Below are 14,735 nucleotides of genomic sequence, written 5' to 3' on the forward strand. Positions count from 1 at the left end.
TTTTAAGTTTTCGCTAATAATCCGGATGGTCCATTTCCTCTTTGACCTGGAGAACACAACATTCATGATTTAGAAAAACACTTTGAATTGTGGGCTTGTCAAACCATGGCACACTTTTCCAGACGCAAAAGCGCGTGTGTGTTGTTGATGTAATGTTTTCACTTCACATGTTAAGAGTTTTAACTTGGACTCACGGGGCAATATCTTTTAGCTGCTTATGTGGGGAGTTTTCCTCAGGTTCTCTGAATCCTTTGATGACATAATGGAGCAGAGATGGTAAACTCCCTGATTTCCTTGCAATTTTATGTTGAACAACGTTCTTAAACAGTTGGACTACTAGCTCCCGTAGTTGTACACAAAGTGGTGAGCCTCACCCTATCCTTGCTTAAACAACTGAGCCTTTGGGGAATGCTCTTTTTATTATGACTCTCACCTGATTCCAAATAATCTCTTCACCTGTGGAATGTTCCAAACAAGTGTTTTTTGAGCATTCATCATAATTCCCAGTCTTTTGTTGCTCCTACCTCAGCTTGTTTGGAAGGTGCTGCAGCCACCAAATTAACCCCAAAAAAGTGAGAGAATATTTTCAAAAACAAACATCAGTTTGAACATTAAATGTCTTCTATTTTTAATGTATTCAATTGAATATACTGTAGGTTGAAAATCCATCATCTACCGCTTATCCGGAGTCGGGTTGCAGGGGCAGCAGCTTGAGCAGGGAAGCCCAGACTTCTCTCTCCCCAGAAACTTCAACCAGGGGTTCTCAGGCCAGCCGAGAGACATAGTCTCTCCAGTGTGTCCTGGATCGTCCCCGGGGCCTCCCGCTGGTAAGACATGCCCGGAACACCTCTCCAGAGAGGTGTCCAGGAGGCATCCGAACCAGATGCCCGAGCCACCTCAACTGGTTCCTCTCAACGCGGAGGAGTAGTGGCTCGACACTGAGTCCCTCCCGGATGACCGAGCTTCTCACCCTATCTCTAAGGGAGAGCCCGGACACCATGCGGAGGAAACTCATTTTGGCCGCTTGTATCCGGGATTTTGTTCTTTCGGTCACGACCCACAGCTCGTGACCATAGGTGAGGGTGGGAACGTAGATCGACCGGTAAATCGAGAGCTTTGCCTTTTGGCTCAGCTCCTTCTTCACCACAACGGACCGATACAGAGTCCACATTACTGCAGACGCTGCACCGATCTGCCTCCCGCTCCAACCTACCCTCATTTGTGAACAAAATCCCAAGATACTCGAACTCCTCTACTTGGGGCAGGATCTCATTCCCGACCCGGAGAGGGCACTCCACCCTTTTCCGACTGAGGACCAATGCTCTCGGATTTGGAGGTGCTGATTTTCATCCCAACCACTTCGCACTTGGCTGTGATCCGCTCTAGTGAGAGTTGAAGAGCACGGCTTGAAGAAGCCAACAGCACCACATGATCTGCTAAAAGCAGAGATGCAATGTTTAGGCCACCAAACCAAACCCTCTCAACTAGAAATTCTGCCTAGAAATTCTCTCCATAAAAGTTATGAACAGAATCGGTAACAAAAGGCAACTTTGGCGGATTCCAACCCTCACTGGAAACTAATTATATTTACTGCCAGCAATGCAGACCAAACTCTGACATTGTTTGTACAGGGACTGAACAGCCCATATCAGGGGGCTTGGTACCCTGTACTCCCGAAGCAACCCCTACAGGACTCCCCAAGGGACTCGGTCAAACGCCTTCTCCAAGTCCACAAAGCACATGTGGACTGGTTGAGCGAACTCCCATGCACCCTCGAAGATCCTGCCCAGAGAGTAGAGCTTGTCCAATGTTCCACGGCCGGGACGAAAACCACATTGCTCCTCCTGAATCCGAGATTCGACTTCCCGACGGACCTTCCTCTTCAGCACTCTTGAATAGACCTTACCAGGTAGGCTGAGGAGTGTGATCTCTCTATCGTTGGAACATACCCTCCGGTCCCTCTTCTTAAATTGAATATACTGTAGCTTGAAAAGGTTTTGAAAATCATTGAATTATGTTTTTATTTACACAATGTCCCAACTTCATTGTAATTTGAGTTTTGTAATTTTATTGGGAAAAAAAATGCATTTATTATTTTTAGAGCTCTGTGCCTTAAGCTCTTGGTGGGTGGGCACGGCCACTATGGCCCACTAATTGGGACAGGTGTGCCTACTTCTCACAGTTACACTTTTACACGTGTATTGCAGCAAAAATAAACCAAGCTATCATTCATGAGCCCAAGCTATAAGTGTCACCTCTACATGTTGCAGGCTGCTGGCTCCACTGGCGGTTAGCCTGGCACTGGGCTGAAGAAGGCCCCTCCAGAGTATAGCCTTTATTACAGGAGAAGCGCACCATGTCATTGTAGTTAAAGCCGATGCCAACGGTGCGCCCATAGATGGGGCTGCCGGGGTGGCCGCACGTGACAGCTGATATTGATACATATCGTCCAGGGACCAGAGAAAAAGGTGGAGAAAGAGAGAGAAAAGGAAGAGGAGGGGTGATAGAGAGAAAATGTGTGTGAGAGAGAGAGCAATTTATTAAGAAGTGATCAGGGGATTTAGTGATAACAATTATAAATTAATACAATTTCCATAATATTACATTCACGGCACAGCACGGGAATTAAGATGTTTGTGTGGGATGTAAAAAGTGTATTTCAGTTAGTCAATAGATGAGAATCAGATTATAGGGAGATTAATGGGATCACACTGCCATAAGTAATACTCTCACAAAAAATAACAAAAACACACAAGCTATCTGAAATTAAAATATATTTTCCATATTTATATCAGCAACAAGATCAGTTCCCTTGATTTGTTTTACATTGTAACAGTGGACAACTGCTTCTTTTCAAGAACTTAAACTACTCACAATAAATTAGGGATATTTGGCTTTCAGGTGAAATTTCAGGAGGAGCCTAAATTGCATTCAAACCTTTACAGGTGAACTTAATGTGACCTTCTTTAAGCTTTTGAATGCACATGTCCAACTGTCAAATGTTTCAGTGCTTTTTGCACAAATTGCTGTTCTCTAACGAGAAGCTTAATGGCAAAATTCACAAACGACAATGCTCCAGCTCATTGAGGTTGCATTATTAGGGAATGGCTGTTGGAGACTTGTGTACCTCAAATAGAATGGCCTGCACTTTCTCCAGACCTGAATACTATTGAAAAGCTGTGGGATCAGCAGAGTCGCCGTGTAGAGACTGGAAACTCTGCACCCTAGAACCTCAATGCCCTTCAAGAAGAGTGGGATGCCATGCCTCAGCAGACAATGAGTCGACTTGTGAACAGCATGAGTCAACGTTGTCAAGCTATAATTGATGCTTAAGGGCACATGACAAGTTATTGGGACGTTTAATTTTATTCTTGTGGTGTATCCACCATTGTAGTTAACTTTTGTTTCAATGAATTGTTTGAGATGAAGAAATCACCATTGCATCCTTCTACTTAAATGTCATATTTTCATGATATGATATCACTGTACCAATTTTTACATTTTCCATCAAATTCATCTGAAAGCCAAATATCCCTAACTTTTTGTGAGTACTGTATATGTATTGCTCTGAATTGCATAGGCACAATTCTTTAATTATATCGTACAGTCATTGGTTAGTGTTCGCCTAATATGAGCACAAATACATAACAAAACAATACACACAAGGCTCCACGTAATTAATTAGCCACTGGACTGCCATAAAGACTAAGTACTTACAGATACACACTGGGAGTTGTCCGGACCAGTTGTGGTCTTGCTGGCAGATGCGGACTGAGGAGCCAATGAGCCTGAATCCAGAGTTGCACTGGTAAACAACGGTGTCTCTATAACCATAGTTCTCCCCAATCACCTGCCCATTTACTATCTGTTCTGGAATGCCACAATGACCACCTGTAGGAAGAAGATGAAAAGAAAAGAGACATCTATTTAGACAGGACTGTAACAAATATGACGACACATCACAAAGATAACCTTATTAAAAGCCTGCAATTAGTACAAAAGCAGTCGCAAGACTGCGAAAATAAATTTTGATCATATTACTCCGATACTGGCCAACTCTGAGCCAACACCTTATGTGAATGAAATCTGTCCAGAGTTCTTATAGGCTCTGAATGTTGTGGGGCTGTCCTGGTTGACACCTGCAACATCACATGGACATCGGGGACAGTGCCTCTGGATTGGCAGACTGGCATGGTGGTTCCCCTTTTTACGGGAGAGGACAGGAGAGTATGTTCCAACTATAGAGGAATCACACTCCTCAGCTTCCCTGTTAAGGTCTGTTCAGGAGTGCTGGAGAGGAGGGTCCACCGGGAAGTTGAATCCTGAGGAGGATCCAATTCTCCAATGGAGTCTTCCTGCTGCGTGTCATCTATTAGGTGGACTCTCACATTATCCTAGTCAACACTGTATAGCACCACATTTTGTGTTAAATGCTGCCCACTCGGCATCCATTGCAACCTAATCATCTTGGAAGGGAATTCTCCCCATTTGTGGGCAATTCTCCAGTTTTCTTCTTGTTTCCCCATATGGAGTTTTTGAGGTTTTTTTCTTGCCTAGTGGAAGGGTTTAGATCAGAGCATGTTACTTATATAGTGAACATCGTCGGGTTGCTTATTTTTGCAACCTCATCAAAGACAAAAACAACTTAAATTTCTGCCCTGTCATATCCAGAGACTGGGTCAGACACAGCTGCAGAAAGAAATTACAAGGGGGGCATTACATTGATTTATTTTCTTTTTTGGTTGGGTCACACTTCTTCAACCTAAATCCAATGTTCTTCAGGCTAAACAGTGGCCTTTGACTCAGCATGAGACTTAGCATCGTTTCAGTGTTTAATGGTGTGTGCTGTATTTTGTTTTATTTAATTGATACTTATTTTATTTACTTATTCACATCCCTACTTCTTGTTATTAATTTATTAATTTAAGTTGTATGTACTTGTATACTTACATATTTATTATAATAAGTTTTATCATGGGTTATTTTATTTCACTTGTCTCTACTGCAAGACTGATATCTATTACATGTACAGCCCGTTATATGCAGCAATGACTGTTTTAAAGTGCTTTATAAATAAAGTTATGTTGCGATATGTCAATGATACAATATCGATATTATGCGGGTTCACTGAAAACTGAACAAAATATCAATCCTAACGGATGTGTCAAGTGCATTTTTTTAACTTAGAACTTAGTGACAGTCATAAACATTACCAACCTTGGCAATAAAAAAACAACACACTCTGTTAATGCAGTCTTTTAAAATGTTTGTAATCATCTGAAACACCATAACTGTGTATTGTGATTATATTTTGTGATGTATCTATAGTTTATGTTATTAAGTTAGGCATTTATAGGGGTACAGCAATTAATCGGTTTCACGATTACCGGGGTTTTTAAAGGTCGGGATTAAATAACCGCAGCCGTTTAACAACACCGGTTATTTCCGCTCACGTGCGGCGCAAAACGAGCCATGCGGCTTAGTTCATAGCTCTTCTGTTTCCACACGGCTCATTTAGCGGGCGCACAACAACACAGGGCTCAGCTTTGAACGCCGCCCAGGGAGAGTTACGTACCCGACGGCTATGGGTAGGGTTCTGAGGACCGCTCTGGCACCGGCGGCCGAAACGAAGCGGCAGCGAGCGTGGCGGAGGCCCCGTGGATCGGGAACCACCAGCACACTCGCCACCGACCGACCGCCGGCCGCCTCCCCAACCCCGGGACTCCGGTCCGCGGCAGGGCGGGGAGCTCCAGCGAGCCCCGCCATCCACGGCCACCAACTGGAGGCCATAGGCAGAGTCTTTCGAAGCCGCGAGGCCACCCAAGACACGAATCTCGGCATACGCATTATGGCTGCAAAATGCCTACATGTGTAGCGGTAAACTGCACAAATCACCAGTTTAAAGGCTGTGGATGAACATTTCACCTGTAAGTATGGTTCAAATGGAAATAAATTGAAAGATGATAGAAAAAGAGGGTACATACCGTCCACCTGTTTACAGAGTGCCCAGGACCTATTTTAAGAGTCTGTCTAATCTGCTGTATTTGTTTTCAAAGGCAGCAACTTTTTAAAAATGTATTTTCAGTTATTTATTGTTGTTAAAAATAAACATTTTCAAAGAATGCTGATGTGATTTTTTTTATTTCTGCAATAATAACTGTAAAACCGTGTTTTTTCGCAAACAATAATCGTACACCAAAATCTGAAACCGTTGCACGCCTAGAAAGTTATAACTTGACTTGATCATAAATTGTATCAATACACCACTGAAAACTCATTTTCCAGTATTCAGTTAGGCAATGTTTATAAGGAATAAAAGTGTAAATATGTATGTCATCTTATTCCCAGATTTTTTTTTTAAGTATAAAAAATAACCCCGACCGTCTAGTATTTCCTATGACATCCATGACTTTTATGAATAGCAACATGTCTGCTAGGTCTGGAATTAAGTTGTCAGTCTTTTTCTCGGGGGGCTAATTATTTGTGCAAAACGTTCTTTAATAAAATAGTTAAGAAAACTAAAGTACTTTTTTGTGTGTACTAATTAACAAATCTTGTTTGCAATCAATGGCCCAAACTTGTGCGAGTGTTTTATAGTATAGTATTCCATAGAAAATCTTGATTCTGAAAGGAAACTAAAGGTGTTCTTACAACCTTGTTGGGGTGTACTCATTTATGCTGATCACTGTATTCCTGGGTGACGTATGTAAATGGTAAATAGAGCCTCACATACGTCACCCTGGAATATGTAATTTGTGGATGTCCCTAACTTTTACTCGCTATGGGGCAGCTGAATGCATCCTGTCCTCATCATCGGCCACAGTTTCGTCTTTACTTTCATCTGGACTCAAATCATTGGCGACTCCCCCATGGCTGTACTGCTTTTGAAGACGTGGTTCAAAGCTATAAGGCCTGATTCCACCTTTTATGCCCACTGTGGAATGCAATAATTCCTCATAAGTGTATTTGCAGTCATTTGAAGCCATGCATTTGTATGCTTGTTCACAGCAGGCATTACATCACAATGCTCACGTGACTACAAAAATAGCAGCTCCTGTACGTAATTAAAAAAATATCCATAAAATGTACTATAAAATCATAATCATTCAACAATTTATTTATTTTTTTCAGGGAAGACTTTAAATAACCATTTAATAGATTAGATGGTTAGTTTAAAAAAAATGGTGTACAGTACTGTATTGTTTTTATGGGGCGGCCATTATACGTGGACATTTGCTATGGTGGCCTATCTCCATGAATAGCGGGTTTCATTGTATTAATTTACTTCCAGGTACCAATAAATGTGATGCGTTACAAAGAAAATCCAGATAGTTGTATCCCAAAGTAAAAGATTAAATCCCTTTCATAAACTAGATTTTCATTTTAAAGCAAGGCTTAACAGCATTCAGTTTTCAGTGATTATGGCGGCTCCATATGGACAAAAGCAGTAGTGTTTTGCCTTGAAAGAAGACCACATTTTCCAGAAGGACCAGTGCATTGCGTCATCTCATAGTAGTCTGGAGTTGGATTGAAATACATTTCTGGGTAAAAAAAAATGTAAGTAGTCAAGGTAAAGCACACAACCGTTTTGTCTTAAAAAAGAAAAACCACAGGACAAAATACATTTCTGTTTGCAGTGGCTGTGTGAAGGATGGTTAGCGATGAGGTAATTAATCTATTTTATATATATTTTTTTTTATAGAGTAGAGTACTGTAACATTTTTAAAGTAACAGCAAACGTTGGTTTTACTTCTTTATTGTCAACGCACAAATGGCTGCGCTCCCCCCTCGCTTCCCGCGATGCATTCACAAGCACTTCGTAAAGAAGAAAGACACAACACAACCTAGATCGTTACGGTACTTTTGAGTGTTGCATGGCTGGTCAGGTTATTGTGGAAGGGCGAACTACCAAGCTGATGGCTATTAATGACTACCACGCAAATGTCCGATAACTAACATTAGCATAGTCATTTTGATTTGAGCATGGAAAGCTACCTACTCGTCTAGCCGGAAAAGAGCCGAGCCCCGCAAAGGCAGCGTTGGTTGGAAATTCCCCTCGTCTTTTACCGCATGCTAGCGAGTGAAAGCAGATCCAATAATAATCATGTACTGTTGTTTTATCTAGGCAGGCTCCTTTTTTGTCTACTCAGACAAAAATCTTCGTTTCTTGGGTTGTTTGCAGCTTGTCCATGACAACAGTAATCGCGCTTTGGAACGAATGGGGGAAGGGGGACGTGACATATGCGGTAAAGCAGTCTACACGTTTGTAGTTTTTTTTCTCATGTGTGCACCATCCACCTCAAAGTTGTTTAGCGGCAGTACAAATGACACAGACACCCTCAGGCCATGACAAAGGTTTCATTAATCTTGCTGTAAATCAATGTTTCCTCAGCAGAATTATGAAAATATGAATTGAAGGTTCAAAATTTATTTAGTGTTACTTTAACCCGTTAACATATTTTCGAGGTTATTTATTTCTATCATAATGAACTCAATCTTTCACTAAGTGGTTCAATAAAAAAAAAACACACATATTTTAAAGTCTTGTTTCTTTACAAGGTGTGCTCAACAAAATTATTTTGTGACCCTGTTCATTTTCCACAACCTATTCAGAATTTGAGCAAACTGAACATATTTCTAAATTGTTTACAACTATTAGCCAAAAGCATTTGGCAAGTAAGCCAATACAAAGTACTAATAAAATACCAGATGCTTTTGCCCCAGAATGTGACTTTGGTTTTGAAGTTTGTCAGAACACGTACCCAGGCACAGAGTCTCTGTTCCACTCCAAAGTCCGGACAGGAGACACTCTCTAACAGTCGATACAGTTAAAACATAGCCAATGTTGCAGCTGAAAATGGCTGTTGCTCCAAAAGTAGTCTGGGTACCAATTTTCTTCCCATTTGGTGGAATGGGCAGGTCGCCACATGAAACAACTGCAAGAGATGAAAAGGTAGAAGATGTATAGGACGGGGGGGGGATAAAATACTAGGAAGTTGCACGGCTGTGTTTTACACTGACTACAATACTGCAACAACTGACCACATTCCAAATAAAAACAATATGATTATAATGTTTATGGATTACCTTTAGAAGTACTAATTCAGGAGTGTCAAACTAATTTGTTTGCAGTCATTTGAAGCCATGCATTTTTATGCTTGTTTACAGCAGGCATTACGTCACAATGCTCAAGTGACTACAAAAATAGCAGCTCCTGTACCTAATGCAAAAAATATTCATAAAATGTACTATAAAATCATAATCACTCAACAATTTGTTTATTTTTTTCAGGGAAGACTTGAAATAACCATTTAATAGATTAGATCATTAGATTAAAAAATGGTGTACAGTCCTGTATTGTTTTTAGAGTTCAGGGACCACATTTGATTTAACCTGTGGACAACACCACTATGTATTTGTGGCCTTATAAGCCATAAAAAAATTATATTCCCAAATGCCCCCACCACCCCCAGCCCCCCCCCCCTTTTTTTTTTTTACAAGTACATTTGGATAGTATTTAGATTATAATTGATACATTTGCATCAATAATATGTATTGGGGATAAAAAAAACTTATAATGCAGTGAGTGAAGTCTAGTCAGTGTTTTCTTAACTTGAGTTATTGTTAGGATATTGCAAATCACAATCCATGTAAACGACAACACAATAACTTGCGTGAAAAGGAAATACATCATTAGTTGTTGTTTTTTCAATTCCAGACCCAAATAACACATTGATTCTCTCAGATTTATAATAAAACAAATCAGATTTATAATAAAACAAATCTTTGAAACAGAAGCCAAGTAAGACACATGACGTAGGATGGGTATTCATTTAAAAAACCATCCACTGTAATCAACAAAACTCTCACTCAAGAAAGTTACACTTTTGTGTCTCATCATTTTTTGTTTATTATACAGTAGTTGATTTTTTTTATCCCCCCCCCCCCCCCCCCCGGCCCCCCTTAAATCACTCACTTCTGCATTGGGGCCTTTCATTTCTCCAACTCCAAACCCCATTTGCCAGGCACTGGATGTGAGCAGGACCAACACGAAAATATCCCGGGTTGCAGGTGAAGATTATTTTTGTGCCATATTCATAGGAGGACCCATTGACTATACTCCATTTCCCATGGTCCAGCAAAAATGAGCTGAGACTGGGGCACATCATAACTGAGGCAAAGCAATGCGAAAGAGAAAGAAGAATTATTGAATTATTCAACTATGCTGAAATGTGCTACAATTTCCTGTGACATCTCTGACTTTTATTCAAATGTGCTTCAACAAACAAAGCTGAGTTGATACACTATAAAATCTAATGACTGAAACCAAAGTCAGCTGTACTTTTTTATTGCTCTCAAAACCACATACATAATAATAGTAAACAATAATAATAATAAAAATAATAATAATGCATTCGATTTATGGCTTTTTTGGACACTCAAAGACGCTTCACAGTGGCTATATTATTTGTGCGCTCACACATTCATACTCTGGCGGCGATAAGCTACTTAAGTAGACACAGCTGCCCTGTGGCAGGCTGACGGAAGCGTGGCTGCCAGTGTGCGCCTACGGCCCTTCCGACCACCACCAAACATTTGCATCTTTCAGACACCAGTGTGAGGGGCACTGGAGGCAATGTGTGTGAAGTGTCTTGCCCAAGGACACAACGACACATGACCCGGGGAGAGTGGGGATCGAAAAGCCAACCTTTTGGTTACTGGACGACCGTCTCTACACCCTGAGCCACGGCCGCCCCAATGTTGTGTAATCACACCTTCCACTGACTTTCAAACTTGGAACCATGCTGAGTACTTATGCTGCATTCAAGGATGGTTGGAAGTCGGATTTTTCAGAGTTGTTTTTTGCCAGTTCCGACCTAAAAGAGTTTGAGGCAAAAGTAAACAACCAAAATGGCGGAAAGTGATAAATTGTTTTTTATTTTGAGCCTCAAAACAAATTTTGTCCTCCAGCAAACTTACCTTCTCGCAACTTTGCTCTATTTATTGTTTTTATCGTATTTAATAAGCATTTCATACAGTTCAATAGTTCACAGTATATTTCATGCAGGGAGGTAACGGAATACAGTGAGTCCCTCAAGTTATGTCGGAGTTCCGTTCCTACGCTGGCGATGTAACCCGAATTTTGACTTAAGTCAGATTTCCCTGTTAAAGTCGATATTTACATCAAAATTATTTGTACAGTATTTAAAAAAAACATATTTGCGAGCTAATTCAAGTTTAAACACGGAAATGTGACGCGCCTGATGGCGAGCCGACCGGCTGATGGACGTCCGTTGCTGGAGGTAACAACAACACAACTTTAAATAACTTTAAAATGCCGTGATTACTGTGGGAAATTAACGAAAAAGAAGGTGCTACTGACGAGGCATGGGCGTAGTAAAGTCGACACGACGTAGGTCGCGTGCGACGTAGCTCGAGGACTCCCTGTACTGTCATGTACGTTGTGTTACGTAGAGTTATGTTGAATAATTATGAATGAAGAAAGCTATCTAGTTTTATGCTTGAGTAAATTGTGTTTTACCATTCACGGTCTGTTTCCAAAGGGGTCGCCATTGAAGAGTGATGTCACATTGTTGTCCGTAGGTAAAGTCGGGATACTTTTTTTTTCCCGACTTCGCAAGTGGGATTTCCGAGTTCAAGGGGGCGTTCTCCTGGTTTGAAGTCAGAAAAGTCCGACTTCCGACCATCCTCGAATGCAGCATTAGACAGCACCATTTTTATTAACACTAGACGGCTCGTCCGTGCTGTGAGCCAATGGGAACGTAACCACAGGGTGGCCCTCTTGGGACAGGGGTGCTCGATCACTCATAACATTACATTCAATCAAGCACGGACTTTAAAATAACTGTAGATTGCTCTCAAATTTTCAACCAGTTTTAATTTTTGTTGTATATGACAAGTTAAAAATAAAAAAAATAAAAATCTGCAATTTAAAAATTCCGCATGAATCTTAGCCGCATTAATAAGGTTTGTAAAAAAAAACATTCTATCAATAATTCAGCGAGATACGAGTATTTAAGTTGGTGGGAATTTACACGCAGACTCAAATGCTTTATTTTCCTTGCAGTGTCCGTGCAGATGCTGTTTCGCATCCATTACGCAGTCAGTGTGAACTGGGCATTAATCCTCGGTATCTCCAGTAGTGTCTGGCCTGCTGACCTGCGGCACCGGTCAGGTCAGCTTTGTATTTCAACGCAATTTCCAGTGCATCAGTACTACAAAGGAGATAAGTCTATACATTAGAAGAGACAATTGAACTATAGCAACATTGAATCGTCGAAGGTAGTCTGTCCGTCTTTCTCTTTATTTCTCCACCTGGCTTGGAGACATGCAAGTCGAAACAACAGCCACTGGCTTCCCGGCGAGTCACGAAGCTGCACTCTCTCAATGCACTTTCTCAATCCTTTCCCGTCGCCGTCCATGCGAGGCACCCGACTTTAGCGAGGCGATCTTGTCAGCCGCTCCATCTCGGAGATTCGTGGGAACATTTATCATCGTCCTGTAGTTAGTAGTATATGCCCGCCCGTCAATATTATTATTTTATTATTGGTTGTATTTTAGATTTCAAACTTGTACCATTTCTCTACTACTCATCTTCTTGCAATCACTGCCACGCTTCTGCTGTGTTTATACTCACAGATGCATCCGGGTATCTTGTTGTGGTTGCTCCAGGTACCGTCTGGCTGGCAGACTGTTGTTGTTAACTCTTTGGAGGAAAGCCGGTAACCACTGTTGCAAAAGTAGGTCACCCGTGTGCCAGCGGAATAATCAGCTGCGAGAACACCTCCGTTCACTGGCGCACTAGGCACGCCACATGATATAGCTGCAGAAAACAAGAAGACATTGTTGACAGACATTTATTGCGCAGACACAGTCAAGATGGATTCTGCAGAGAGGAAGACTCTATGTCCAAAAGAAAGTCCATGAAGTCTTTGATTTGTTAGGTAGGTTACGTAGGTCGTAAATGTTTGATTTTGATATGATGACACATCATAATTAAAAATCAAGGAAGGGGGTTATTTGATTGCATTTATCGTTCATTAGGATCGATACAGATTTCTGATCAATGAAATAAACATACAGAATTGACACACTCAAGTAGAACCAGCACAAGTAAAGCCAATGGCTCTAATGACACATTTAAGATTTAAGATTTAGCAATTTTGGGGCAAATATTTCCATTCCCCAAACCATGGAGCTTTAGCACTCCATAGGTTCCTTCGACCAGTCCTGTTTTGACCATTTTTGCTCAGATTCTGCAACATAATTGCAAATCCCAGTTTGTGTGTGGCCACATCACATTTGTTTGTGGCATCAGATAGCTGTCTGTCCATTCAGACCGATAAAATAATATGAAAAGAGAACAATCTTTTAAAGTAACACTAAGGAACTTTCCTTTTACGTTGATTATGGCGGCACCATAGGACAAAATTACTGAAAGGTTCCAAAATCTATATAAATGAAGACTTTACAGATGCTTTCAGACAAAAAATGTAATAATTAATCCCAAAATTGAAAGCAGCATGTGAAAGAGGCAAGATTGCATATTTGCATAACATATTTTATGAATACAATGTATAGTAAGTCTTTTCCCTGCAATAAAAAAAAAAGCAGAATAACAGTTGATATAGCCACTCTAATTGATAATATATTTATAAATAAAATTGACCATAAAATAGAGAGCGGACTTCTTATAAATGATATAATGCATCATCTTGTGGGTGTAGCCCGAAGGTCGGCTGTTCGAGCCACGCTCTCCCCAAATCATGTGTCGTTGTGTTATTGGGCAAGGCACTTCACACACATTTCCTCCAGTGCGTCTCACACTGGTGTATGGAAGGTGCAAATGTTTAGTGGTGGTCGGAGGGGCCGTAGGCGCAAACTGGCAGTCCTGCTTCCATCAGCCTGCCCCAGGGCAGCTGTGGCTACTTAAGTAGCTTACCACCACCACAGTGTGAATGTGTGAGTGCATGAATAATGCGCATGCATTATAATATAACATATAAATGCATTATTATTATTATCTTCCTGTCTTTGTAATCTTACAAAACAATTTTGAGTAAAAAAGCAAAGCTAAAACTCACATTTCAGAAATTAGATTAAGTACACAACATTCCATTGCTGCCCTTAAAGAGGACCTCGAAAATCAAAACTGGTCTGAAGTTTATGCACATGAAGATCCCAATATTGCATATAACGCCTTTCAGTCTATCATAAGCACATTATACAATTAACATTGTCCATTAATTAAAGTCACCAATAAGTATAAAGGCCTATAACCATAACCCATGGATGACAAAGGGGATAGCGAATGCATGTAAAAAGAAAAATAGTTTATATAAAAAAAAAAATGAAATTGAGAACTGTTGATGCTGAAATTAAATATAAGACCTATAAAAATAAATTTGTAAATATTATAAGAACAAGTAGCGATTAATATCATACACTATTGTAGCAGAATATGTTTTATAGTGCAGTAAATTAAACTGAAGTTTTAAATGTTGTAAAAACACTAAAAAATAAAAAGTCCATTGATTGCTTTGATATTGACTTGACATTAGTCAAAAGCATCATTGAACATGTTGTACAACCACATATATCTGTAATTTGTCATTTAAAGTTGGTATCTTTCCATCAAAAATGAAAACCGCTTAAGTCATTCCTATTTATAAAAACGGCGATAGACATTTATTCACTAACTATAGACCAATATC

The 14,735-nt window shown here is 40.4% G+C and overlaps 1 protein-coding gene across 6 annotated transcripts in view; it reads right to left on the bottom strand.

Annotated features, from left to right (window-relative positions):
• The window catches only part of LOC147171791 (CUB and sushi domain-containing protein 3-like), a 499,351-nt gene that overhangs the window by 123,959 nt on the left and 360,657 nt on the right, over positions 1 to 14,735 (bottom strand). For 5 of the 6 annotated variants that reach the window (XR_015095358.1, XM_086078287.1, XM_086078288.1 and 2 more), the window contains exons 50-54: positions 12,659 to 12,844; positions 9,977 to 10,171; positions 8,763 to 8,936; positions 3,718 to 3,891; positions 2,256 to 2,429 (exon numbers count right to left, since the gene is read on the bottom strand). Coding sequence is in view for 5 of the 6 variants with exons in the window: in XM_086078287.1 (XP_085934413.1) it covers positions 2,256 to 2,429; positions 3,718 to 3,891; positions 8,763 to 8,936; positions 9,977 to 10,171; positions 12,659 to 12,844 (903 nt within the window). In the remaining variant the exon portion in view is untranslated. The remainder of the gene's footprint in view (positions 1 to 2,255; positions 2,430 to 3,717; positions 3,892 to 8,762; positions 8,937 to 9,976; positions 10,172 to 12,658; positions 12,845 to 14,735) is intronic. The other variant, XM_086078289.1, reaches the window with a different exon arrangement.

The sequence above is a fragment of the Leptonotus elevatus genome, chromosome 6, assembly GCF_054856555.1.
Source record: "Leptonotus elevatus isolate MCC_2025b chromosome 6, RoL_Lele_1.0, whole genome shotgun sequence".
NCBI lineage: Eukaryota > Metazoa > Chordata > Actinopteri > Syngnathiformes > Syngnathidae > Leptonotus > Leptonotus elevatus.